Raw genomic sequence first — 27,403 nt, 5'->3', positions numbered from 1 at the left:
CGGGTTGGGGGTGGGGCCCAAGGGTCCATACAGCAGAGACAGGATTGTGTTGGGGCAGCACCTCCAACTGGATTCACAGAGATACAATATCCAGCAAGACGTGAGCAGGTATGACTTGCAAAAACAACACAAAAATCTATGGTCAAAATTTTAAAGACCAAGTTAGGGCTGGTGCTGCGGCATAGCAGGTTAAGCCACCATCTGCATCGCCCACATTCCATAAGGTTTTGGGCCTCTGAACCCACATAGGAGACCTGGAAGAAGCTCCTGGCTTCCAATGGGCCCAGCTCAAGCCACTGTGGACATTTAGGGAGTGAACCAGCAGGTGGAAGCTCTCTCTCTAGCTCTGCCTTTCAAATAAATAAAAATAAATATTTTTTAAAGAGAGCAAGCTTAAAATGGTAATCAAGTATTCTAAGACTTCAGAAGCCCTTGCCTATACTAAGATCCACTGGGGAGTCTGAGAGGGCACATCATCGTTAGGGATATGAGGGCACTCTGAGACATTCACGGAAAATAGAATTAAATTCATTTTAGTGCAAAAAGAAATTGAAATCCATACATACAAGGAGTCTTCAAAAAGTTCATGAAAATGATTATGAAAAAACTGCAAGGATTTCACAAATTTATGCACCAAAATAAACTTACCTTTTAATCCCATTTTCAAGGAACTTTTTGAAGTACCTTTCCATTGGTGTTTGCCAACCAAACTCTTTGCCCACATAAAACACCCAGTATCATCTCATAGGGTTCAGCTGGAGGATGCCTGGCTTTGAGAGTCTCAGAACCAATGAGGAAGCTCATAGTTTGCCATGAGCCTCATTCCCACAGGGAATTCTGTGTCTGGTTCAACTCAAAACAGCTAGCAGTTACCAGCCACTCCTGCATGCCAGATCCCCACGTAGGCACTGAAGACACAGATAGCAGTAAATCTGATACACCCAGAGCGTGTGTAAGCATGATATGGTGGCCATATATAACCATCTGTTCTCACACTTGGCTCTAATGGGCGGGAGGGGGGTTGGGTTGACAGAAAATGCTTCAAAGTGTTTTACTGAACAAATCTTGAAGTGGTACTCAAAGACCGACAGCAACAATTAAGTGGAGAGAAATTGTGCAACAAAATCCCACCCCAACTTGATGCTGAGGCGGACACTGAGGGTGCAGGATACACAAAGTTTTGAGCTCAAATGCCAACTCTGCTATTCATCTCATTACCTTGGACAAGTTACCTGTCAAATGGGGATCACTGGGCCCATTTCCGAGTTGTCAGGAGGATGCAAAGAGGCCAAGGCACATGAAGCACCTACGGACTTGTCTGATACCATGGTCAGCACACGTGGCTTTTTTCAGAGGGTTGAGGGTGGGGCGATTGATCACATCCTGGGATACCGTGTCAACAAAGAATCTGCAGCTGAACACGGGTTTGGCATAAAAGGAAGGTCATGACTGGTTAGCAGTGTCTGCCAGGACTTGAGAAGGAGGCAATCACATACTGGCTCAGGTCAGCTTTAGAGCTTTCCATCGAATGTCTCCCAAAGGGTCCCTGCCCTGAGAGAAGGAGTTCCTGTGACCAAGGAGACCCCAGAAGAAAGCCAACAGTCCTACTAGAAGGTTCTCTCGTCTCTAAGCCCTTGCAGATGTTCTGCTTTCTTTTATACCTCCTCCTTTCTTATTTATTATTTGAAAGGCAGAGAGAGCGGTATAGAGGTAGACAAGGAGGGAGGGGCAGAAACAGAGAGAGAGAATATCTCCATTCACTGGTTCACTCCACAAATGGCTGCAATGGTCAAAGCTAGGAGCCCGTGCTTCTTCCAGGTCTCCCACATGGATGCAGGGTCCAAGCACTTGGTCCATCTTTCACTGCTTTCCCAGGTGGATTAGTAGGGAGCTGGATTGGAAACGGAGCAGCCGATTCTCAAACCTTGGCCCATATGGGACGCTGGTGTTATAGGCAGCAGCTTAACCCTAAGGCCCCATCTCTTCCTCTCATTAACAACAACAACAAAAAAAATTACCAAGGCTTGTTGCGACAACCATTTCTTGTGATGCTCTGGGTCTAAGATAATTTTGGGGTCTGAGATCTGCATTCAGCCTACTAATTACTGACAGTCCATTCTGAAGGTTCCCCAGGACTCTGCAGAGCCTTTCAGAAGGAGCTTCAGAAGCCAGGCAGAGATTTTCCAACTTCCAGGAGCCACAGAGACAGAGCGAGAGCAGGGGACATCCCTAAAAAGAACTGTACGTCTCACCTTTCAGTAAAACACTCATCAGGTTATAGTCGTAATTCATCATAATCTTTATAACTGTCGTGCTCTGACAATTAAAAACTGTACAAATCAACCATAGGAGAGGGGCCTGTATGGTTGTTTGAAAGAGAGGAGAAGCAGAAAATTTCGGAGGCAGGGACCCAGGTGGTCAAGCAGGTTCATCCCTTCCTCACCACAGGTTCATTCTGTTGGCATTTATCATTTATTTGCTTGCAGGTTATCCACATCCTGGATCCTGAGCTAGGGGCTGGGGGTGAGGCTATTGGAACAAGACAGACACAAGTCTTGTATTCCTGGAGCTTCAAGTCTAGCTGGGGAGATGGGCCACAAAACATCAGACAGGGGCCGACGCCGCGGCTCAATAGGCTAATCCTCCGCCTGTGGCGCCAGCACCCCGGGTTCTAGTCCTGGTCACTGCTCTTCCAGTCCAGCTCTCTGCTATGGCCCTGGAGTGCAGTGGAGGATGGCCCAAGTCCTTGGGCACTGCACCAACATGGGAGACCAGGAGAAGCACCTGGCTCCTGGCTTCGGATGGGCACAGCGCACCAGCTGCAGCGGCCATTGGAGGGTGAACTAACGGAAAAAAGAAGACCTTTCTGTCTGTCTGTCTCTCTCTCTCTCTCTCTCACTGTCCACTCTGCCTGTCAAAAAAAAAAAAAATCAGACAGGCAATTAGCTCATGAGAATCGTGATCAGTGCGGTAGTCATACAGGACACTTTCAGACACAGTGGAGGCAACACAGACCCCAGAGAGGGGAAATTAACATGTCCACCCAGATAGATGGTGTTGGAGCAGAAGGCAGAATTGAGGTCATTGCACCCCAGCTCACTGCTCTTCCTGCAAAGCCATACTGGCTCCAGGAGGGTCTGGGTCAAGAAGCCAGCATTCAGAGTGCAGTGGTGGCAACCGGGAAAGAAAAGCAAGTGTGCAAATCTCTGAATCCTCTGTATTGGAACAAGAGCACAAACTCAGAGTTACAGCTGCATTGCTGGACACTGGTGCGTTTTAGCCATGGGAAATGGTTTCATGTGTCCCACCAGGGATCCTCAACATCAGCCTTCTAGCGTGAGGACAAGGGACAAAGGGGGAGCCTCCCCTGACACAAATTATAAAGAGCAGACAGTGGTGCTGACCCCACTCACACACAGCCACAGAGCTCTGCTCTGTTGTACTTCGCTTTGGAATTAATCAAACAAATCCCTCGATAAATCTGAGGCTGTTATTAGACAACACTAATATCCCCTTTAGAGTAATCCAGGCAAATGCACCCAGGATGGGGGCTCCCAGTGGCTGGAAAGCAGACCTCCTGCCCGCTCCCACACGTCTACACGAGAACACGCACACGGACACGGCCCCCGGCACCCACCCCAGATGTCTCTTCCCAACAGCCCCAGAGGCGTCTGCCCGGATTGCTTCAGGCAAGGGGGAGAACGGAAGGATGGGAGGACAAGGCCTGGATTCCCTCCCTCCCCTCCCCAGCTCTGCCACTGACCTAATTTTTCGTAAGAGAGGATTTTTTTTTCCTTTCTGGTGCTGCTTGTTTGTAAATCATGCCACCCCAGCATGCACATGGCTTAAGGCGGGGCGAGCTAGGAGGTAGGGAAAGGCCGAGGGGCTTGGAACTGCGGCCCAGCTGCCATGTCTTAGGGAAACTGGAAATTCTGTTAGCTCAGAGCGGGGGTTGGTTAAGTAGACGCTACAATGAGGAAGACACAACATCAAGATCAACCGCATTTTCTAGTTGTACTCTTCCCTTTCCTAAACAAGAGGAGGTATGAATTCCAAAATGATCCAACATGGCTCTTCCGCTAGCCTTACTCATGAGTTTATTAGGTTTCTTCATCCTTCCTCTACTGTTAATCCTTAATAGGACACATGATATTCTTACCCTGACGTTGTGACCCCCTCAAGTATGCTTCAGATCTGTTGAAAACTTATCAGGAAAGGCATGGACTTTACTGGTAGGAAGATGATGTGGTTTCAAACTGCAAAGATTGACCTGGAAAAAAATTGACCTGTCAGGGGGAAAAAAAACACACACAAAATAGAAATGACAGCGGCTAAAAACGCACATGGTAAAATTTGTTATTGACTAAAAAATTGAAGAAAGAATCAAACATTCTTGACAAAATTTAGACCTGCAAACTTGACGTGAGAAAATTGGATGTGGTAGAAATAATGGCCACGAAAGAACACTCAAAATGGACAGAGCGACATAGGTAAACATGTGATGGGCATGCACAAAAAGGACTGAGCCATGGATCGAATCTCATTACAGAATGCACGTGAAACACAACTGATCCTGTCCAGTTCAGTAAAACAGACAAGAATTGGAAAAATAAGAAATGGTTTAACTATGCTGAAGAGGAAAATGGATTGGAATTACTTGAGCTTCATATTATTTGGTTCTGAAAAATTGTCCCTTGGTAAGAATGTTCTAGTCTTTGTCAAATTCTGCCCATGCCAATGTCGAGTTAAAGGTCTCAGGGTCGAAGCTGTGCCATCAAAACATCTTAAAAAATGCTAAATAAAAATAAGTTCTATGATTCTGGAGGTCCTGTCCAGTCACAGTATTTTTTTCTGATGAGAGATCAAACAGTAAATAAAATTACACAAATATTTTACTCATAGGAAGAACATAGCATGGGAACTGGCTAGCACAGAGACTCATAGTTCTCAGATTATTAGATTATATTCACCAGGAACATATTTAAAGCAATGTGAAGCCATTTTGCAAACAAACATAGGCTAACCCCAAAGCTGGCACTTCCTATTAGCTTATTTTCTTTCAAAGAGAAGGCATTTGATATCCCCTAAATTAAAAGGCATAAGGCATTTAATACCCCCAGGGTAAAAGGGCACAATATCAGAATTAAAAAAAAAATTGAATGCCACTTTACAAAACACTTATTTCTCTTGCTTTTATGATGAATGGTGAAACCTCCCTCTAGCCTCTGTGTGTCTTTGTAATGCAGGGTTGAAGATACACTGAGCAGTCTCTCTGTGCCTCAGTCTCCCCCTTCATAAAACAGGGAGAAAAGGTAAGGTTACCACAGTGCCTGAAACACAACAGCTGATCAAGGAATGTGAGCCTGAACCCCAGGAGACACCAGTCAGAATCAAGCTGATTCCCAGCCTCCCCTCCACGCTGAGGAGTCTTCAGCGGTCTGGGGGAAAAAAAAAAAAAGAAAAAACCTCCAGCAAGAACAGCTGGAGAGCATGAGCTGATCAGGGCAACCCCCTAAGCCTCCTCATGTGCCTCATGTGCCAAGAAAACACACTGAGATGGTGGGAGGACCCGGGAGAGCAGGACAGGGAGCTGGGGCACTGGCACGGAAGGACAGCAATGTGGAGGTGCTCAAGCTCGTCCGCAGGCTGTGGGTGGGAGTCACACCGTGCGGCTGTTTGAGAAACAAGTTTCTTTAGGCTGGGAGCAAAGGACACTCACGGAGGCTTTCTAGTGCCGAAGCCTTTCATCTTTGCCTTCCCTGCAGGAAAGCCTCTTCAGAGAGCCTCACCTCCAGAGTCTGCACACAGGATGGAGACGACAGGGGATATCCTCTTACAGCCCATCGCACAGACGGCTGCACTCTTTCCCAAGCCCAGCCAGCCTCCAGGCATCCATCCGCCCACCCCTTTATCCACGCATCCCTCCATCCCTCTACCCCTCAACCAGAGCGCGAGACAGAAAAGTGAAAGACACAGTTCCTGTCCAAGATATCATACCAATCAGCCTGTCCCCAAGCCAAGCAAGTGACAATGGATACACGCAGTGCCATCTTTAGGTACCATCTGCCCCTGAGGTTTTTCTGCCACCCATGTTCTCATCACATCTCTCATCCTGTTCTTTCCCTCTCTATTCCTCATCACTAATATTTACTTATTGAGCTTTCATTGTATTTAAATAGACAGGCAGACTGACAGAGATGTTCCATTTGCTGGTTCACTCCCCAGCTGCATCACCCAAGGCTGGGCCAGGTTCAATCCAGGAGCCTGGAACTCAATCCAAGTCTCCCAGAGGGGTAAGCAAGGACCAAGACTGGAGCCATCTCCTGCTACTCCCCACGTGTGTATTAGCAGGAAGCTGGATCAGAGGTGAGGCTGGGACTCGAACCCAGGAACTCTGAAATGGGATGCGGGTATCTCAAGCAGCATTGTAACTCTGTCAAATGCTCACCTGCACACTCATCATTATGAATGACACATTTATTGGTTTACTTTTTTCTACAATGATATTTTTCACCCACTTATTATAGATATCATAGCCATTTCTGTCACCACTGATCATGCCTGGGAAATAGGGTTCTTTGGAATCAATTAATTACTGCCACATATCTTCAAGTGCTGCAGGGAAATGGACGCTGGACTGGGAGTTAGGATTGCTGGGCTCCAGTCCTGTTCCCCCAGCCACTTGCTACCTGAGTGCTCCACTGTAAGCCACCTTTACTCTCAAGGTCAAGGTTTCATAAAAGGAGGTTGGATTATGATGCTCATGGGGAAAAGGAGAGTAAAATGCATGTGTTAGGAGAATATGTAAATTGAAATAATATTTATTTTACAATTTAATACAGTGAAAGATTTTCACTAAATCTTGATTCTTGGATAGTTGGGACCATGCTGACAACAGACCAATAACAAAACAACTCAAGGGTCATAGGTTTAAAAGATGGAGAGACTATGGGATTTCTGCCCAAGCAATGAACAGTGCCAGTCATTTCAATTATGGCCCAAGGGATTATATAGATGCTAAGCTAAAAAAAAAAAAGTGGTAAGTTGAGGGCAGCTTGTACATTTCTCTTTGCAGAACACACGTCCGAGTCGTGATCAGAGCATAGCCTAATCAGTTGTGTGCAGGAGAGGGGGAAGGTTAGGAGACAGGTCAGTGGAATGGGCAGTGCACGCTGGAGGCACACCAGCTAGGACAGTCAGAAAAGGTTCGGGTCACTGGGGGTCACAGGAACCACCATCCAATGATAGGATGAACAGGGCATGGCAGAGAGAAGTGCACGCTCCACCGTCAACTCCCAGGGCTCCTTGCTGAAGGAGACAGATGGCTTTCTCTCATCAACCCAAGGCTCCTTGTTTGGAAAGCCAGGAAAACCAACAATCTCCTTGATAAGGGTAGTTGGGAGAACAGAAGGGAGTCACAAGGGAATGGACTTAGTTCAGTCTCTGGCTTGTAGTGAGCACTTTATGAGCATTAACGCTCATTATTATCAAATCTAGTCCATCAAAATAGCAGAAAATAAATCCAAAATATGCCATGAAATTACAATGCAGCCCATGGCCTGTTCAGGAGCTTGGTTACAGATGACTCCTAAGCCAGACTCGGTCCAAGTCCTCCAACTACTGGCTCTCTGCTGCTGACCTGCAGGCAGGACACTCAGGCCAGCACAGCCAGGCTGAGTCCAGAGAAAGCCCTGGGCTCCCATGACTTCTGTCCCTTTCAGAGCACCCATCACTTTATAATAGCTCAGTTCAGCCAGTGCCGTGGCTCAATAGGCTAATCCTCTGCCTGTGGCGCCGGCATACCGGGTTCTAGTCCCGGTCAGGGTGCCGGATTTTGCCCTGGTTGCCCTTTTCCAGGCCAGCTCTCTGCTGTGGCCAGGGAGTGCAGTGGAGGATGGCCCAGGTCCTTGGGCCTTGCACCCACATGGGAGACCAGGAAGAGCACCTGGCTCTGGGCTTCAGATCAGCGCCATGCGCCAGCCACAGCATGCTGGCCACGGTGGCCATTGGAGGGTGAACCAACGGCAAAAGGAAGACCTTTCTCTCTCTCTCTCTCTCTCACTGTCCACTCTGCCTGTTAAAAAAAAAAAAATAGCTCAGCTCATCAGGCAGCATGAAGATGTGCCGCTCCTGAGCCAGAGTGGACCTGCGGTAAGCATTCCTTGCTGTGGGTGGGCATGGAAAGAGGCGCCTCTCCAGTCACACCATGGGGTGTCAGGAAGAGAGTTTGTGTGAGCACGCATGCCCACGTAGGCTCCCTTCCCTGGTTCCCATCGCACGCCAGCTGGGCCCCTAACACCTCAATTTCTTCTGCCTAGAAAAATGTTGGAAGGCGTCCCCCTCCTCCCCAGGCTCCCCGTCCTGACTTACGCTGGATAAGCAACTTCAGATTGCTGAGCAGCAATGCCAACACAGCTGGGCGAAAACTCCTGTGTCCTGAAATTCCTGGAAAACTGTCATGCAGAGCAAGCATTCGGAGCTCAGACACAGCTCCCACCCCCAGCCCTCGAGAGCTGGAGACGGGAGGAAGGCAGCAAGCAGACAGCAAGGGCCTAGCCTCCATTTCCTTAAGAAAGTATTTTTGTTTCCATTCCAAGCACCCCACACCTGGGCAAAGACAGAGGAACCATGAGTGGATTAATTACCAGCACTTTTGTTCCTAGCTGAGCCATGGCTTCCAGCATCCCTAAGGTGTGGAACAACTGGTCCATCAGAACTAGAGCAATCTCTCCATCTCTCCTCTCAGCCCAAGACAAGGTGGCTTTGAGCTGTGCTTCGGTGACAAACCCCCCATAGTTCTTCGTGTGACTCCAAAGAAAAACTTAGCCAAGGCATTTCATGTTTCACTCACAGAGCCTCAGAGAAACACAAGGTTCAAAGCAGAGAACTAATCTGCAGATCTTAGGCAAGTCACTGCATTTCTCTGGGTTTGATTCTTTCACATCTTCGAGTCCTTGATGGCCAGAGGATCGTGATGTTCCAAGAGCCAGATGCTCATCATGTGTCAAACATCCAAAACCCTCAGTTTCATCACCTGTATGTGAAACAAGTTTCTCTTTGTACAAGAGTTCTCAAACAGACAAATCTCACTGGACTGAAGGCAGAAGAAAGATCAAGATGAATAATTTTGGAAACTAAATGATACAATTTTTGAAAAAATATTTTATTTATCTAAAGACAGAGTTACAGAGAGAGGTCTTCCATCTGCAGGTTCACTCCCCAGATGACTGCAATGACCGGAGCTGCACTGATCCAAAGCCAGGAGCTTCTTCCGGGTCTCTCATGTGGGTGCAGGGGTCCAAGGACTTGGTCCATCTTCTACTGCTTTTCCAGGCTATAGCAGAGAGCTGGATCAGAAGAGAAGCAACTGGGACTCAAACTGGTGCCCATATGAGATGCCAGCGCTTCAGGCCAGGGCTTTAACCCACTGCACCACAGCGCTGGCCCCATTTATGCAATTTTAATACTGTCATTACATTCAAACACATGCCCCAACTTCAACCAGGTTAAGAAAGTGTACTCTTAGGGCTTGCGTTGTAGCACAACAGGTTAAGGCACCACTTGCAACACTGGCATCCCTGATAAATGCCTATTCCAGTGCCAGCTCTCCACTGCTCATCCAGCTCCCTGTTAATGTACCTGGAAAGACAGCAGAAGATAGCCTATATGCTTGGTTACCTGCCATCCACGTGGGAGACTCAGATGGAGTTCCAGGCTCCTGGCTTCAGCCTAGCCTATTTGGGAAATAAATCAGCAGAGGAAAGATCTCTCTCTCTCTCTCTCTCTCTCTCTCTCTCTCTCTCCCTCCCTCCCTCCCTCCCCTGCATCCCCACTCCAACCCCCACCTCTCAAATAAATTTTTAAAAATATTTTTAAAAAAAGTATACTGTGAGTATAGAGCAAGAATTTTTAATTTTCCTTTGTTACCAATTTCCTTCCCCATTGCTGGCTATCTGCTGTGGTCTCTTTTATGAACTCCTTTCCTTCCATGATCCTAAATGTTAAGATTCTCAAAAGGTCTCTGGTTGAGCTTCTTCTCTCAACTACAGTCTTTCCCTGGGCAACCTCAACCACATCCAAGTCTTTTACCACCTCCTATAGTAGCAGCCCTGAGTCGGTACCCAGCCCCACCCTCCTGTCCCTGTGCCAAACACTGCACCTACAGACCTCTGTATGTCTCCCCGCAGAGGTTCTGAGGAAAAGGCAGGATGTGGCCAAATCAAAACATATTTTCACTCCTCTTATCTTCATCCCAAACCTGCTCCTCCTCACACTGACTTTCCTGTCCTATGTACCTGTGACTAGTGGAGCATCTTACCACCATTTCTACTTCCTCTTCTCAATAACAACAACAATAATAATAGCAAATATTCACCAAATGCCTACTACAATCCAAGCTTTGTTCTATACACTCTACATGTGCAATCTCATTTAAACCTCACAACAACCCTGAATGGTGAGGACTATCATCCCCATTTCACAACGGAGCTGATACACTGAGGCGTGAAGTCATTTGCTGAAGCTTGCACAGTTCATATGCATGTGGCCAAGCCCAGGAGCCTAAATCTAAAACCAAATGCCGGTGCCCACCCAGTGATTGAGTTCCACTCAACCACATCTCTGTAGTTGGACCTTCTTCCATCACTACTCCCCTAGAACAGACTCGTCTCTCACCAAAACCACACAAGAGCCTCCCTGCTGTAAGCCTTCCAGTTACCAATCTGATGTGCAAACTGCCCCTACAGCTGTCTTTCTAAAATTCCAATCAGTCACTACTCGGCTACGAAACTTCTGATGGCTCCCATGTGTGGAAAAAACTAAGGTCCCAAATCCTAACAAGGCATTTATGACCCTAACTGTTCTCACTCTCAGTCCAGCCACATTAACTCCTGCAAATACCGGAAGCAGCATCCTGATGTTTCACGGAGCTGCCCTGAACGCTCTTTCCTCCCGTCTACCAACCAAAACTTCCAAGGTCTGCCTGAGTTTCCTCTGTGAAGTGGCCCCAAACCCTGACGCCCACTACAAGCACACATCCCATCTCAAGGGGGTGAGACTCTCTTCTAAGTTGCTCTACAGACATTCTACAGGCTTTGCAACAACTCTGGTTTGTTGCACTTCTTTGCCAGATGGGCTTCCAGACTAAACCCTAAGCTCCTCCTAGGCAGGGATCACATGGGAGCATAACAAACATTCACTCAGTGAACACCAGATGGATGTACTTGTTCTAATAAATAGATGGCCTATTCTACCAACGCACAACAATGGTACACCAAGGACTGCTTCACCAAAGCCTGATGATACTGTGAGGACTTTGTTCTCTTATGCAATCCAGAGTCGTCCCAGTCAATGCTCCCACTGTGACTTTCATGCTCAAGGTGACTCTGGAATGGTATTAGAAATCCCCAGGCAGCCTGAGGCCTCCAAAAAAGTAGGTGTGGCTGGAATTCCTCCCCTCCCCCAGGAAGCCCTCCAGAACCATTTGCAGTGGTCAAACAAGACCACCACATACCAAGATGAAGACAGAGTCAAGGAGCCCAACACACCTACCACTGGCATCAGCAGCACTTCAGGCATCAGCCTCCGCCTAAAAATTCTAAGCTCTGGGGTTGAGGGACTGTTATAGCTAGCCTGCAGTAACTACAGCCAATCCAAAGAGAGATAAATGTGGTCTTGAGTGTCAATCAGTGGCCTCCAAACCTTTCTGAACAAACTCCCCATTAGAAAAAGTAATTTCTCCTTGTCTTCCCCGTACATGTATATCTGTATCTAAATAACTTGCATAGCACTGTAAATTAACAATGCATTTTATTGTGTCCTTCCTTTATCTCCAAAGAGGGGTCTTGCATATCCCCCAGTTTGGAGGCCACTAGTCTGTGGAATCCCCTTCCGCAAGCCTCTGAAAGACAGAGGATGACATGAGCAAACAGGCGCGGGGATGAGTCTGAAGGCTCTCAGAACTGTGCAACCCTTGGACTGAAGTTGTTCATGCACTAGTACAAGCTATTGACAGCCAAAACCTGCTGTACCCCTTCAGTGAGGGCTTGGCTGAGCCAGGTGGCTTGTGGTCCAGAAGCACCAGCCACCAGAGACTTCTTCCTCTATAGCTCTGATTCCTCCAACCTGAGCAGCCACTCCCTTCCTCTATGTGACAGCTCGTCCAATATCCGAGGACAATTATCCTGTCCCCATTGAGCCTCATCTTCTCCAGGGAATACACACGAGCTAATGGGGCCTCTCCATCTCCAGTGACAACAACGTGCTTGCCTCAAACAGCCGTTCCACAGCATTTACAAGGTCCCAGGCTGGCTGCTGCCTGGAATTGTTACAGGAAACCATTGGTCTGTAAACAACAAAAGAATTTTCTACTTCATCGTCAACTACATCAAACCAAGTGGAATTTGTACGCGCTTGACACAAACTCAAAAGAGCTGATCTGGAGCTGGTGCTGTGGCATAGTGGGCTAAACCTCCACCTAAGGCGCCAGAATCCCACACGGGCGCCAGTTCTAGTCCTGGCTGCTCCTCTTCCTACCCAGCTCTCTGCTATGGCCTAGGAAAGCAGTGGAAGATGACCCAAGTGCTTGGACCCCTGTACCTGCATGGGAGACCCAGAGGATGCTCCTGGCTTCTAGGTTCAGACTGGCCCAGCTCTGGTCATTGAGGCATCTGGGGAGTGAACCAGCAGATGATAGACCTCTCTCTCTCTCTCTCTCTCTCTCTCTCTCTCTGCCTTTGCTTCTCTCTGTATCTCTACCTCTCAAATAAATAATCTTTTTGTTCAAAAAAGAAAAAGAGTTGTTCCACATGGAACTCATCACTTTTTCTGTTGAAAGAGAGAAGGTAGTGGTGCCGGGGCTGTGGGTAGTAGGTTAAGCATCTGCCTGCGGCATCAGCATCCCATATGGGCACCAGTTTGAGTCCCAGCTGCTCCACTTCTGATCCAGCTCTCTGCTATGGCCTGGGAAAGCAGTGGAAGATGGCCCAAGTACTTGGAACCCTGCATCCACGTGGGAGACCCAGAAGAAACTCCTGGCTCCTAGCCTCAGATTAGTCCAGCTCTGACCATTGTAGACATTTAGGGAATAAACCAGCGGATGGAAAACCTCTCTGTGTCTCTCCCTCTGTCTATAACTCTGCCTCTCAAGTAAATAAATAAATCTTGAGAGAGAGAGAGAGAGAGAGAGAAGGTGTTTCTGATGGTAGCCAATGAGATCCAAGACTTATCTGATTTCACTGATGAATTTTTTCAACAGACGCTATTGAGCTCACGTGTCTGGGAAACTGCATCCATCCACCAGTGTTAGAACATACACACAAATGTGAACACAGGAACTCTTGTGCAGTGTTCTGTTAAGCAACATTTACTGAGCACCTGCTTTTCATCAGAGACTTGCCAATTAGCACACAAATGCCTGTGTGCGTTCATTAACAAAGGGAAATGGAGCGCTACTTGGTGTCACGCGTTACAATTCCCAAAGATAGCACTTCTTCACATCCCCTCCCACAAGAGGAAACCCAGCTGGACAGTCCCAACTTGGATTAAGGGTGGGAAAGCCTAAAGGAGCCAATAGACCAATAGACTCAGGGAGGCCATGTTACCTAGCAGTTAAATACCCACATCAGAGCAGCTGGGGTTGACATGGACTCCCAACTCCAATTGCTTGCTAATGTAGATCCTGCGAGGCAGTAGGTGAGGACTCAAGGATTTGGGTTCACGCTGCCTATTAGGAAGACTTGGACTGAGTTCCTGGTTCCTGGCTGCAGCCTGACCCACCCTGACCAATGCAAGAATTTGAGGGTGAACCAGCAAACGGGAGCTCTAGCTGCCACCCAAATAAATACAATTTATGATATTTATTTATTGATTTTCATCAACCTGAAAGGCAGAGTGCCAGATCTCTCTCTACATAGATAGAGAGAGAGAGAAACAGACAGACAGACACAGACAGAAATTGAAAGAGAAAGGAAGACAGAGATCTTCCAGCCACTGCCTCACTCCCTGAAGGCCTACAAAAGCCAGGGCTGGGCCAGGTCAAAGACAGAAGCCTAGAATTCCATCCAGGAGGCTTCTCATGAAGGTAAGAGACACAAGCACTGCAACCGTCATCCACTGCCTCGCAGGATGCATTAGCAGGAAGTTGGATCCCAAGCAGAGCAGCAGGTCTCAAACCAGCACTCCAATACAGCATGCAGGCATCCTAAGCAGCAACTTAACCCTCTCTGCCACAATGCCCACCCTCCCTTCAAATAAATAAATTTTAAAATAAATAAAATAAAATATTTATAAAATAAATAAAACCATAGCCACTAATTGTATACTTTACATAGAGTTGAAAAAAGCCCCAATTTGCATTAACACAAAAAATGAAAACTTAACATCAGCACGAGCAAACAGCCAAGTTTCACAGCAACTAAAACCCAACCGTTCTCTGCCCACGTGGCAATTAGTGCACAGTGGTGTGAGATGGTCATACCCACTCCCGGCGCAGGTGTGTGGTTGGCAGAGCCCGGCCAGGCAGTGAGACCACAGATGAGAAACCGGTGATTCTGCATGCATTCCAATGCCGGACTCAAATGATGTCTGTGGGATTTGCCCTTAAAAGCCAACAATTTCAAACCACCAAATTATGAGACAAGTTCATTTTCTTTACTGCTCTGTCAGTAAAACATAGGGAGGTGGCCAAGAGCCAAGACCTCCTCGTCCCCTTTAGGGTGCCACAGGGAATTTGCGTACCAGATTTCTAGTCTGTGCCAATGAGGGAGTAACACCCTTTAGCCCTGCCTCTGCCCTTTGCCTAGGAGAGTGTCGTCCAGTGGTGCCAAAAACATGGGCTACCCAAGGCAGCCTGGCAGGGTGGTGAGCATCTCCTCATAAGGCATATGTTTGCAAGGCCAGTTTCCAAGAGTAGCTACTCAATGCCTGCTGCACTACATGCCCTTATCTATATATATGAGAAAAAAAACCCCTACTGGCTCTTAAGCAAAACCTTTATTTCTGTTGGCACGTCTGACCCCAACTACTAGGATGGGAATGCCAAGCAAGTCCAATCCAATTCCCTTTTCTTTTACTCTACTGCTTTCCACAACTCCCCATCTTATTGCAAAGCAATTTGGGATTTCCAGAGGGCTCCTTCTCAACTTAGAGAGTCTGAAAACCTAGCTGGGTATGGAGGAAGATGGGACATCTTAAGGAGGAGTGAAATGAGGCACAGACAATAGAGCGAGCCAGAGAGGGGGCTAACCACGAATCCTCCACATCACCAGCTCCCCTGGAACAAAATGACTGGAGCATGAATCACCTCCTTGCATCAAGATCTATTCCCACATCAATCCCTCCCACACTGTTTAATCACAAGCAGTTAATTCCAAATACCTCAGCGGTATCTCTACTGCTTGTGCCATGTTTGAAAAGTCCTTGTGAATTTTACTTGACACAAGGGTCCATTCCTGCAAAGCATAGTCCAGCGCTGTTAGGATCCACCTACCCATCCATACTCTGGCCCCCACGGCCCACTGCAGAGGCCAGATTGCTTTACGCAGAGTGAGGAACAGTGGAAGTGACAGGGAAGCGGACTGACCTGACCTGGGGAAGAGTGCAGACTGGAGATACATCAGGCTGCCTTGAAAAACACAAAGGTCCCTTCACTGCAGTTGGCTTGGGTCTTTTTTTTTGGGGGGTGGGGTGGGTTAGAAGAAACAAGAGCTCATCTTACACAGTGGAGAGGACAATGGAGATGAGGATTTCGACTCAATGACCTGTAAAGTCCCTTCTAAACCCATCACCCCTTGATTCTTTACAAGGTACCCTGGTTTCACTGCATTACACAGGGCAAAGCCACAGTGCAAAGGCAAAATCCATAGGATGGCATTCTCTCTAAGGGTCCCAGGATCTGCACTTTATCCCTCACAGATTACTCCTGGGACATGGGCTACAGATACTAGATACCATGTTTCTCATCATATGTGGAAGAAAGGTTCTAGAATTGTCTGCAACACACTGGGCACAAGAGTGGACCCTGTGGCCCTAGCGCCACCAATACCCATAGCGCCACTGAGAGTCTACCTTCTAAGGACTTCACCCTGGCAAACAGAACACCTTCAGGAGAAGCAAACTGTCAGATGAGAGGTAAAAGTGCAGGAAGAGGAACAGATGATTAGCGGCTCATCTGGAAACCTGAAGGCAGAGTTCCCCAGTCACTTTCTTGGCTGTAAAGACACTGGACTTAAACAAGCATTTTTTTTTTTTTTTTGACAGGCAGAGTTAGTGACAGTGAGAGAGAGTCAGAGAGAAAGGTCTTCCTTCCATTGGTTCACCCCTGTATGCCGTCCTGGCCGGCGTGCTGCACCAATCCGAAGCCAGGAGCAGGTGCTTCCTCCTGGTCTCCCATGCGGGTGCAGGGCCCAAGCACTTGGGCCATCCTCCACTGCCCACCCTGGGCCACAGCAGGGAGCTATAAAACCAAAAGGATCCGAGTGCATTGCACAGCTAGAAAACCTGAACCAGGAGCTTCCCGGCGCTTGCGGCTCCTGTCCCAGGCTTTCTTCCAGTTCTTCCCCTGTCAGCCCGCATACACCCTGATGAGTGCAGCATTTTCCCCAAAAGAGATCAAATATTTCACAATTTCTAGGACTAAATTCAAAGCAAGTTTTATCACAGAGTGGAACTAGGTAGCTTCGCTGGATGCCTATGAGGTCAATTTGTTTTTAAAAGCCCCTGGTCCTGGTTCCTGGATTTTCAAAGAAAAACAACTTAGGGAAGTGCATGATTTACAGTGTGGCCAGCAGTCAGGGTTTGAAAGCAGACATGAGGATGACACATTTCAAGGGGGGGCCCATATTGCTTTTTAAATAGGTCACCCAAAGACATCCATTGCTGGAGACGAGCAGCAGTAATGACAACTCACTGGCAATGTTGTCTCCCAAAGAGATCACGGGGACAGGCGTGCAGGGCCCCACTCTGTCCTCCTCGTCCACCCTTAGCCTGTCACCTGCAACAGAGGGCCTCTGAGAGCCACACAAACCACACATCTCAGTGTCAGCAGGAAAGATCCTAGGACTGGGACAAAGACTCGGTTTACAAACCAGACTATTGCTGTAAATCTACAGCAACTCGCTGCAAATACTGCTTCCCTTTTCCCTACTGGATTTACTCCATATCTCCTCCCATCTCGCCTGCCTGAAGGCTTTCCTCTATGCCGAGAGCCTTGTGTGCTCTTTAGCCGTGGCTCCTCCCTACTGCTCGGTACGAAGCTAGAATTATGTCTGTGATGAGGGGGTCATCGGTGGCAAGGCAATCATGCAAACACCTAGAGCAGAATCGTTGTCTCCTTCACAGAGCTGGATCCACACACGTTTGTCCTGAAACATAGGATATTGGAGGGTCCTTAAAAAAAAATCGCAAATATAAAATTAGGACCGAGGCCTCTAAAGGATGTAGGAAACGTTCAGTATCATAGCCAATCCACCTCTGTAATCCTCTCTCCTCCCCACACGTGGAGCAAAGGAGAAGAATTAATACAGAGAAGGGAGTTTGGCTGCTCTGTGTGTGAAGAGAAGCAGGAAGAAGCAGCACAGCTAGAAAGCATCTGGCCAGGTCACCTGCAAGTTCCATCTTCCACCTCTAGCCCCGAGTCAGGTGCTGGCTCTTTCCTGGTACCTGGGAAGTCAAAGGGGAGTCTGAAGGGGTCAGAAGCTGTGCTCCACCTCCCCAAGACCCTTGCGTCCGGTCCCCAGGCACTGCACTGCAAACCAGGGTCTTAGGACAGGGAATTAAACACCCAGGGCCACTCATTTCCATTTTTTTCTGATTTTCTCTCTGACTGGAAGGAGCAATGCTCCTGGGACCAGCCAAGCTGATAACCTGCTGCACCAAGAGTCTGACATTTTGCTTATCGGCCGCATCCAGGGAGCCAGCACTCCTTTTCACGTCAGAGACACAGGCCATTGTGTTAATGAAGGGAGCCTGGGAGCAGTAAAATGCCACGGTGGGGATCTGGGACCTCGGTGGCCCAGAACACCAGCCCAGCAGGCAGCAGCTAAGCTTGCCCCACGCCCTTGACCCACAACAGTTCAATGGCTCCGCAGGGCCTGGGGCTGCTCATCTATTCAGTGGGATGGTAAAGCCTGCCCTACAGCCTTCTCAGGGCCTCAGAGCACTGTACATGTGCAAAGTGCAGTGAGTATGGTCCAACCGTCACAACCATCATCAGCCACCCCATGCTCCCAGGCAGAAGCAAAAGGGCAATGAAATGGGATTTTATCCCTTCCTGAAAACATCCTCCTTTTCTCTTCTTCCTCCTTTCAAGCTAAGATACAGGAAAATGATAATGTCGGGAAAGGGAAACATTGACTCTGTGGAACCATAGATGGACCCGGACAGCAAGAGACCAGAATGTGTGTTTGCTATGCAGAGAACTCCACACAAACTTTATCTCATTGAATGATCAACAACTCCCTGATGTAGCATTCCTTATCCCTACTTTACTGAGAGGCAAGATAGCAAGGTGGTTATGAGTGTGGGCATTGAAGCCAGGCTGCTGAGATACCAACCCCAGCTTGGTCTCTTACTATCTACAGGATCTAGGACAAGTTATTTAGCCTCTTTTTCCTCACATTCTTTATCTACAAAATAAGAAGAATAATACCATGTCAGGAGCGGTTGTAAGAGTTAAGAGCTGGGACCTGCGCTGTGGCGTAGCAGTTAAGGCTGCTTGCCTGTGACGCTGGCATCCCATTTGGGCACTGGTTCAAGTCCTGGCTGCTCCACCTCTGATCCAGCTCTTTGCTAATGGCCAGTAAAAAGCAGCGGAAGAAGGCCTAAGTCCTTGGGCCCCTGCTACCCATGTGGGAGAGCCAGATGAAGTTCCTGGATTCGGCCTGGCTCATCCATAGCCATTGTGGCCATCTGGGGAGTGAACCGTCAGATGGGCGATATCTCTCCCCTCCCTCCACCTCCACCCGGTAACTCTTTCAAATAAATAATTTTTTTAAAGATCCTTTAAACAGTTCAAGAAAAATACATGTTATAGGAGAGTTTTACATGGATTTTAAAAAAAAAAAAATGGCACCAAAATAAACCTATCTTTTGGGGCTGGCGCTGTGGCTCAGCAGGTTAGGCCACTGACTGTAGTGCTAGCATCCCATGTGGGTACCAGTTCAATTCCTGGCTGCTCTTCTGATCCAGCTCCCTGTTGGTGTGCCTAGGAGGGCAGCAGCAGATGGCGTAAGTGCTTGGGTCCTTGCACCCATGTTAGAGACCAGGAGGAGGTTCCTGGCTCCAGGCTTCATACCAACCCAGCTCTGGCCACTGTGGCCATTTGGTGAGTGAACCAGCAGATGGAAGGGTGCTTGCTCTCTCCTCTCTCTCCTCTCTCTCTCTCTCTCTGCCTTTCCCTCTAACTCTGCCTTTCAAATAAAATAAATCTAAAAAAATTTTAAAAACTCACTACTTCTCCATGAACTTTCTATATTACCCTCATACATGTAACGCGGTTAAAATACTGCAGATGTGAAGGGCTCTGAGACTGTTACCCACCATTAACATTATTATTAATGAATGTATTAAATCTTCCAAAATCTTCTCCAAAGACATGAAACATGTAAGTGGGCAAGCCCCAATTTAAGTCATTTTCACTTCAGCACCCATACTCTTAACCACACTGCTGAACTACGCCCAAGTTCCAGTTGTCTCTGTTCCTCAGTGTCCTCATCTGTAGGATAGGGTTAGTTCATGGCATCAACCTTATGGGAGTCTTGGGAGCATTAGATGAGCTGACAAATAGAAATGCCCCTAGGATGTCAGGCACACGGTGATGTTGAGTAAGAACAACAATAACAGTAATGACAGCATTTGTACTTTGTCCAAGGAGAGGCACCGCATTCAGATCCCTGCCCCAAAGCCTCCCCTCTCTAGTTCCACTTCTGAGGCCCCACAGCCACAGGCCTGCAGCACACAGCCCGTGAGAGCAGGGCAGTAAGAGGAGCCGAAGAAGGGCACGCGGTTCCATCCCCAAGCGAAGCCTGCAGCTGACACCCCCACCCCTTCTGCCCTGTGATGGACAGGGAGGACACAGCTGATGGGCAGCTGCCCCAGGAACTGGAAACCATCTTTCCAGGGCAGCCTGCAAAGGGAGATAGGGGTCTGGAAAACAATTAGCCCCCAGTGCTGGGCCCGGGGTTTGTCATTACCAAATGCAAATGCAAGTTCACATGCCACTCCATGGCTCCTGGCAAAATGCCTGCCGACCAACCCTCAACGTGGCTGCATCTGCACCAAAGCATTATCCGCGGCCCAGCCCCCTGTGCAGACTGCAGCTGGTGTGCAGGCCCCGCGAAGGGAGAAGGCTGTGCTTGCCCCTTGATAGGGCAAACGAGGAGGAAGGGTCTTATTTCTTTAAAGGAGGCAGAGAGATTATGTGAAGGGGGTGGGGGGATTAAAAAAATTGCTCTTCCCTCAGCAGTTAAAAGAGGGATAATTGGAGCAAGTAGCAGGCGGCTGTTCTGCCATTTAGCATCCAGCATACCCAGGAAATCTCACTTGGTAATCAGGAGGAGAGGAGGGAAAAGGAGCAATCAGGCCCCTATTCAGCCTCCGTTTAGCGACAGCCCCTGCTGGCTGGCTGGGCTGGCCCCCTTGCAAGCCTCAATGCTAGGTGTCAGAAGCAGCAGGCCCTCCTTTGTGTGCATTTAAGGCCTTGCTTCCACAGAGCTTCCTTCTCCAAACCGGGAGGCATTCAGAAAGGAGTTACCCTTTCCTCTCTGATCACCACCACCCCCTGCCGTGGCCATCCCTTCCCAAAGCATTCAGCAGGACACAGGTTAGGAACAATGGCATGTCACAACTCCACAGGGTGTGCACCCGGAGCAAGAGCAGAGACGCCTATGCTTTCACACAAGTGCCCACGACAGAAAGATCCCACAACAGAAAGATCCCACTGGGACAATCACAGGTGCCTTAACAGCAGCGGCCAATGTCTCCAGACCTCATTGGCAGGCAGGGATGAGCAGCGTCCCCTCTGTGTCTGCCATTGCTTCCCCGTTTTGAATCTGAGAGGTGGAGGAAGAGTCACAACATTCTCAATAAAAAGAAAAGTAATTGAAATTCACTTTCAGGAAGGCACACGGAGGCCACACGGCGGTGTTGAGCCATTAATCAAACCAACCCAAGTAGGATGTCAGCATCCGACAGCAAGAGGGAAGGGGGATGGGGGATGGTCACTGGTGAGTACCACACAACAGCCAGCTTGTAATAAGGCTCTGGTCCCCCATCACCAACACCCACTGCTCTCCTCCAATACAGGATTCCAACACCTGAAACCCAAACAGCTGAGACTTGAGACAAGCACCTTCTGGTCTGGGCACCTGCCCAAGTCAGCAGGAAAAGATAGCAGACAACGAACCCACAGGGGCTCCTGCCTCTCCCCTCAATTAACCTGAAAATGTGGTCACACACAAGGTATGTGACTTGTGGAGGCACACGTTTTGAGATGTGGGAGTCGAGACCAATTCACGAAACCTTCTCCATCTTCCCCAGCCCCAACTACCTGCAACAGGCTGACTTCATGCTGCATGAATTTTCAGAAAAACTGGTGCTGAAATTCATATACCTTGGCAGCCAATCAATTCTTCACAACCATAAGGTTGTTGAGAAATTCCATGCATGCATTCATAACCAAAAAAGCTTTTAAAAAAAATAATGAAGTTTCAACTCCTTCCAAGGTAATGACAAACTCTCAAGGACCTATGAGTGGACAGTTGTCCCAGGGGAGCTCAGGATACCTCTTCATTAGCCACTGGGCTTCCAGGCTGCCCTTAAGAGGACAGAACGAGCTCAACAAAAAGCCAGGTGAAAAATGCCAGGCTGTAGCTTAACTATGCTCCAAAGCAGAGATGTACAACTTGACAGTCACTTTGAGTTACCTACAGTTCTTTCAAGGTCGTTCCTGAAAAGGCTCAAGCTGGCTGAGCAGGAAAGCATTCTCTGTATAAACAGAACACCTGGGAGTCGGGGACTACTTCCCCAGCCATCAGGAGCCATAACATCCAATACGAGCCGGCGCCGCGGCTCACTAGGCTAATCCTCCGCCTTGCAGCGCCAGCACACCGGGTTCTAGTCCCGGTCAGGGCCCCGGATTCTGTCCCGGTTGCCCCTCTTCCAGGCCAGCTCTCTGCTGTGGCCAGGGACTGCAGTGGAGGATGGCCCAAGTCCTTGGGCCCTGCACCCCATGGGAGACCAGGATAAGTACCTGGCTCTTGCCTTCGGATCAGCGCGGTGTGCTGGCCACAGCGCGCCGGCTGCGGCGGCCATTGGAGGGTGAACCAACGGCAAAGGAAGACCTTTCTCTCTGTCTCTCTCTCTCACTGTCCACTCTGCCTGTCAAAAAATAAAAAATAAAAAAAAAAATCCAGTACGACTATTACTTGGGGTGGGGGCTTGGAACTAAGCATTCCCAATTGAGCTCCATGGTATTCAGTCTGCAGCCAGAGCGAAGAGTTCTTCACCACATAAAGAGAGAAGATACTGTGTCCATTAGCTCTTCCCTATGGGCCTGACTCTACCCTGCCAACTCTCTGCCTTATTATCTGGGTCTAACCTAGGGAAGACAACCAATGGGGAGTCCAAAGAGCACAAGCACATAGAAGAGATGGCCACTCTGTGTGTTCCTTCTGTGTGTTCCTTCTAGGGTGTTTTGGAGCCATCAAGATGTGCAGAGCCAGACAGACCAAGCAAAGAGCAACACAGCAGGTGGGCATGCAGCTGATGGGCCACACAAGGTCTCTCCAACAGGCCCAACCACATCCATGCAGCAGCCGGCACCCGCACAGCTCTCTCTGCCCTTGGAACTGCAGGAGCAAGTGGAGAGAAAGGGCTCTTCCACATCAGGTGCAAGCCCTCACACAAACAGCAGGGCCCTTCCCGCTCCTGGGGCCAGTCAGGTGCATGGTACAGTGGACAGACTGCTGGGAACCAACGCCCCAATTTCTGTTCAGGACCATGGGCCACGGAAGAGGTGAGAGGAGAACGCTTGCTTTCTCGCTGCCTACCATGTTATCTTCGGGAAAATGGGCAGGCACGTGTTTCTTTTGACTATTTATCTTGTTTTATACAGATCTCTGCTTGATACTTGGCAGCTGCTGTAGGTTTTTTCCCCTGAACATTTCATAGGCGCATTACTTACTTACTCTCTAAAAATTAACTATGTGTGGAGGCAACAAGTACTGCAGGCATCTGATTGATTAGACATGATAACAATTACAGGATCAATAGTATCTATGTAATCAACTTAGATTAAATATACGGTGAATTTTTACCCCACCCCCACCCCACACCTACCACCCGTCCCAGCCTTCTCACTGCTCTGTTCCAAGCCAAGCAAATGATACAGTTACAACCGATTATTTACTCCATCAGCAGAATGCAGAAGTTGTATCTGTGTTTGCCTTCTATGGGCAAAGTATCGATCCATAGCCAGGAGTTGGTCTGAACCTTGTAGAAAGAATAATTAGCAAAATATACATATCACATTTAGCTGCTTAAAAAGCAACTGCATACAATCTGTTCTGAAGAAATTCCATGGAGACTGGAAAACACACAGAGAGAGAGAGGAGAAAAAGGGACAAATTGTATACATATACAGTATAGAGATTCTTCCCATGGAAAAGTGCTGATCCAAACCTGCCCAGAGGAAATGAGTTCTTTTTCAACACAAAAAATGCAATCAGGGATAATCAGCCAGTTAACAGCACACTTGCAGACACCCTGGTCCCTAGAAAGGAAGAATGCCAGTTTTCAATGCAAGTTCTGAGAACAGAACAGATCCTTTGGGCAAATGAGAAAACAAGTGATCATGTCAGCGTCTTCGGGCAGAACTTTCTCCCAAGCCCAGCAGCTTTGGAAAAGCAGTCAGCTCCAGAAGACACCTGCTGTGAGATGCATTTCAGTACCACATTCCCCAAGCGGTCTGGTGGGCTGCGGTTGCCCCTGCTCCTCTACTCCACTCCCTTACCCCATGAATTTAGCAGGGGAATAGAAACCAGAGAAGGACAACATACACAGGGATGTCTGCTTTCTGTCCCTTCAACAGCCCACCCACGGAGAGGAGCACTGGTGCCCAACACACCAGAGGAGAGTCACGGAGGCCCCAGGAAACAGGCAGGCACCACTCCCAAGGCCTCCAACACAACCCCCAAAGTCTCCCAGTCTCTAACCTCTACCACCTGTGAAACGCACCATTTAAAAAAAATTAAACCAAAGATTTTTAAATTGCTGCTGGTAGCTCAAGTGCATACCAACCACAACCTGCTTTAGGGGTTGGGCTATTCTGGAAACATTTAAGGAACACCTGCAGAGGCAGTTTTTCCTAACAAGCCCCAGGGCAGGGAGGCCTTACCTGAATGAGGAGACTGCTGGGAGTCAGCAGCAAGACATTCACCTGCTCCCATCCGGGACCTCCCTCAACCCTGTGCCAGTTGGCTCTTAACCATGATGGCCCACTGGGCCCATGTGTGGAGCCTTAAAGAGTTACAGAGGCTTAGCTCCCACCCCTAGAGACTGATTTAATGAGCCTAAAGTGTCTACATTCTCCCAGGTGATCCTAATGTGAATCCAAGAGTAAGAGCCGCTGCCCAGCCACCCGTTCCAGGAAGAGGCCAGTATTTGACGGCAACACAAAACATCTCTAAGCAGAATGCAGGGCTTCACCCCAAAAGGGTGGGAGGAGATCTAACTCCATTGCCTCCTTGTCACCCTGCCCCCACCATATACATACCCACGTGGTCAGTTCTCACACACTTTGTCACTCCAGCGGCTCTTCCTACCCCACATCTAAGCCACTACTGAGTACAGGGCTCCAGGAATTTGCTGTTTCAGTGCTTGTCAAATTGGAGCCTGGGCCACTTCTCTCAGATCCAAACAGGCAGAATGTGCTGAACAAAGTGAGGGCAGCCTAAACCCTTGTGCACGAGTCCCCCCTCGCCTCCTTCTGGGAAGTTGGACCAAACACTGGGAGGTTCTCCAGGCTACACGGAGTATCATAAGCTCCTTGGAGGGCTGCACTGACCATGGCTACAGCCAAACCCTGTGCCTGTTCTCAGTACCCAGAGGGGGCAAGAGATGGAGCCCCATCTAAAGGGGAACCTCAGAGAGAAACCTTCACAGTTAGAACAGGTGAGAAGCCCTCACCCGCTCCGCAGACACCTGCCAAGGGATCGTGAGGCAAAGCCACAGTGGCTGGAAAGCATTCACAGCAGGGCCAAGCATGGACCGTGCAGTCCATCACCTCAATGCCCTCTGCAGAGGCATCCCTTACCCTAGGGATTACGAAGAGGAGGGGATGGGGAGTTTTCCCTCCATCCCCAAGGTCCCAAGGCTCAAGGGGTCAGGAGGAACAGGGCAAGCATTTTTGCCAAGTCCTAATGTTGTGTCCTGTGTTAAACTGTGCCTCAGCGGACGGAGCTGTGCCGGGACCCAGTCTACTCCTTCTTGCCCTCTGAGTTGAGTACCAAGCCCACAGTCAAATAGCCAGGATTCTTTCTGCTGAGCCCTGAGCAAGCAAAGGAGTTCCACCACCCTCCTCAGGGACAGGGGCCCAATTATCTAACAGGCAGCTAATGATGCTCTACCATCGAGAGCTGGCTTCTGTCCACCCTGCTCCAGCCCAGAGGCCAAGCCTGCAGCAAGACAGAGAGAAGGGAGGGGGCCTTACCTTCCGAGCAGAGCTTGCCACCATAGCCAGTGGTAGAACAGTCACAAGTAGGGTGGCCGTCCAGAAGGAAACAGATCCCACCATTTTCACAGGGACGCTCGCCGCAGGGCCCCTCGGCATCCAACTGGACGCCCTGGCTCCCGAGAAGCCGAGGCTCCGTGTTGCCATACTTGAGATCCAGGATTAAGCCCTTGAAGCCGGGCATGGCCTGTACTCCATCAAGGGTCAGGGCGGAGGCCCGGATGTCGGCAGGGACTCCACCGAGGAACAAATCGCTCACCACATCCATGTGGGGCCGCTGGGCCTGCAGCTCCCCAGACTGGCCCTCGCCGTCCAGCACCAGCACGGTGCGCAGGCGGTCGCGGCTCACCATGACGAAGTGCCAGCTGCTGTCGTTCACCTGTTTGTTGGACAGCACGGAGGTCTCGGCGCAGTCCATGCTGAGGCGGAGCTGAACGCGGCCATCCACCAGGGACAGGCAGAGGAAGTCACAGACGCCGCCGTCGTCCAGGTAGACGAGCAGTCCGGTGGAGACGTTGGTCTTGAACTGGAAGCTCAGGTCACTGCGCGTGCTGGCGTCCCAGCGGAGGTAGCGGGCCCACTGGTTGGGGAGGCCCATGAACTCCAGACCCAGGCACAGCCCCAGCAGGGAGCCCAGCAGGATGCTCAGCTTCAGAGTGAAGAACACAGAGTGGAGGCTGACGCCCATGGTGGCTACTGGGGCAGAGCAGACCAGCCAGCAAACAGCCCTGGGGAAGGCTCTCCCTTTCCCAGTGGAAGGGAGAGGGGGAGATAAAACAGAGATGGGGGACAGAGCGCACAGGAGAGGAAGGAGGCACGCTGGGCAGGTGCTGGGCAGGCAAGGAGGGGGAGCCCCAGGTGGGATCAGGAGCAAGAAAGGCAGGGGGAGGGGGCAGCAGAAGAGGAGGAAGGTCAGGTGGGGAAGAGGGATGAGGAGGGAGGTGTCTTTCTCCAGGAAAAGAGCTCAGCTATCCATGTGGATCCGGAGGCCTTGCCGCGAGGAGGAGAAGTGCATGAGTGTAGGAGGAAGGCTTCTTCAACACCCTTCTCCCAGCTGACCACTGGACACCCCAGCCAGCGAGGCTGAGGCCGGGGCTGGGGCCGCCACAGTGGAGGAGGAGTGAGCGCTGCCCAGGCTCACCTGGGCCTCGGTGCCGGGGAGGTAGCAAGAGGCCCAAGACCTGTCCTGAGGTCCTGCCTCCTAGCAGCGGTGGGCCGCGGGGAGCAGGCCGACGAGGAGCTGAGCACTCAGGCTGAGCAGGGCCCAGCGTAGGGCGGGGACACACTCAGGCTTCATGGCGCCAGCCACAGGCGGTCCTGCACATCACCCGCCTCCCAGGACTCCAGAGCAAACACCTGTGGAGAAAAGGCAGGAGAAAGGAGAGAAGGGGCATGAGTTCAAGGCCAAGGGACAGGGGAAACCTACCTCCTATTGCACCAGTAGTGGCGGAGGCTGACTGGGGGCCAGGACCTGGTAATGACTGCTTCAGCCTCAAGTGCTTCACACAGCTGGGAGGGCCCAGATTCTTCCCAGGCCCACGTAGGACCCCAGGCCCAGCAATGTTTGCACCTCCAGGCTTTCCTATGCAAAAGTTAGTGAAAATCCCCAAAGCCTCATGAGCATAATATTTTTACTATATGCATTTCACAGAGTCACAAAGCCACCTTTTTAAAAAT

At 49.5% G+C, this 27,403-nt stretch overlaps 1 protein-coding gene across 38 annotated transcripts in view; it reads right to left on the bottom strand.

Moving 5' to 3' along the window:
* NRXN3 (neurexin 3) overlaps positions 1-27,403 on the bottom strand; it is a 1,793,247-nt gene that overhangs the window by 1,696,778 nt on the left and 69,066 nt on the right. For all 38 annotated transcript variants that reach the window (XM_089322450.1, XM_070065303.2, XM_089322455.1 and 35 more), the window contains one exon: positions 25,706-27,082. In XM_089322450.1, coding sequence (XP_089178576.1) covers positions 25,706-26,414 — 709 coding nt within the window. In that variant the 5' untranslated portion in view covers positions 26,415-27,082. The remainder of the gene's footprint in view (positions 1-25,705; positions 27,083-27,403) is intronic.

This window comes from Oryctolagus cuniculus, chromosome 20, assembly GCF_051225735.1.
Source record: "Oryctolagus cuniculus isolate XC-2025 breed Fujian yellow rabbit chromosome 20, ASM5122573v1, whole genome shotgun sequence".
NCBI classification, from domain to species: Eukaryota; Metazoa; Chordata; class Mammalia; order Lagomorpha; family Leporidae; genus Oryctolagus; species Oryctolagus cuniculus.
This window is presented reverse-complemented; position numbering and strand designations above follow the sequence as displayed.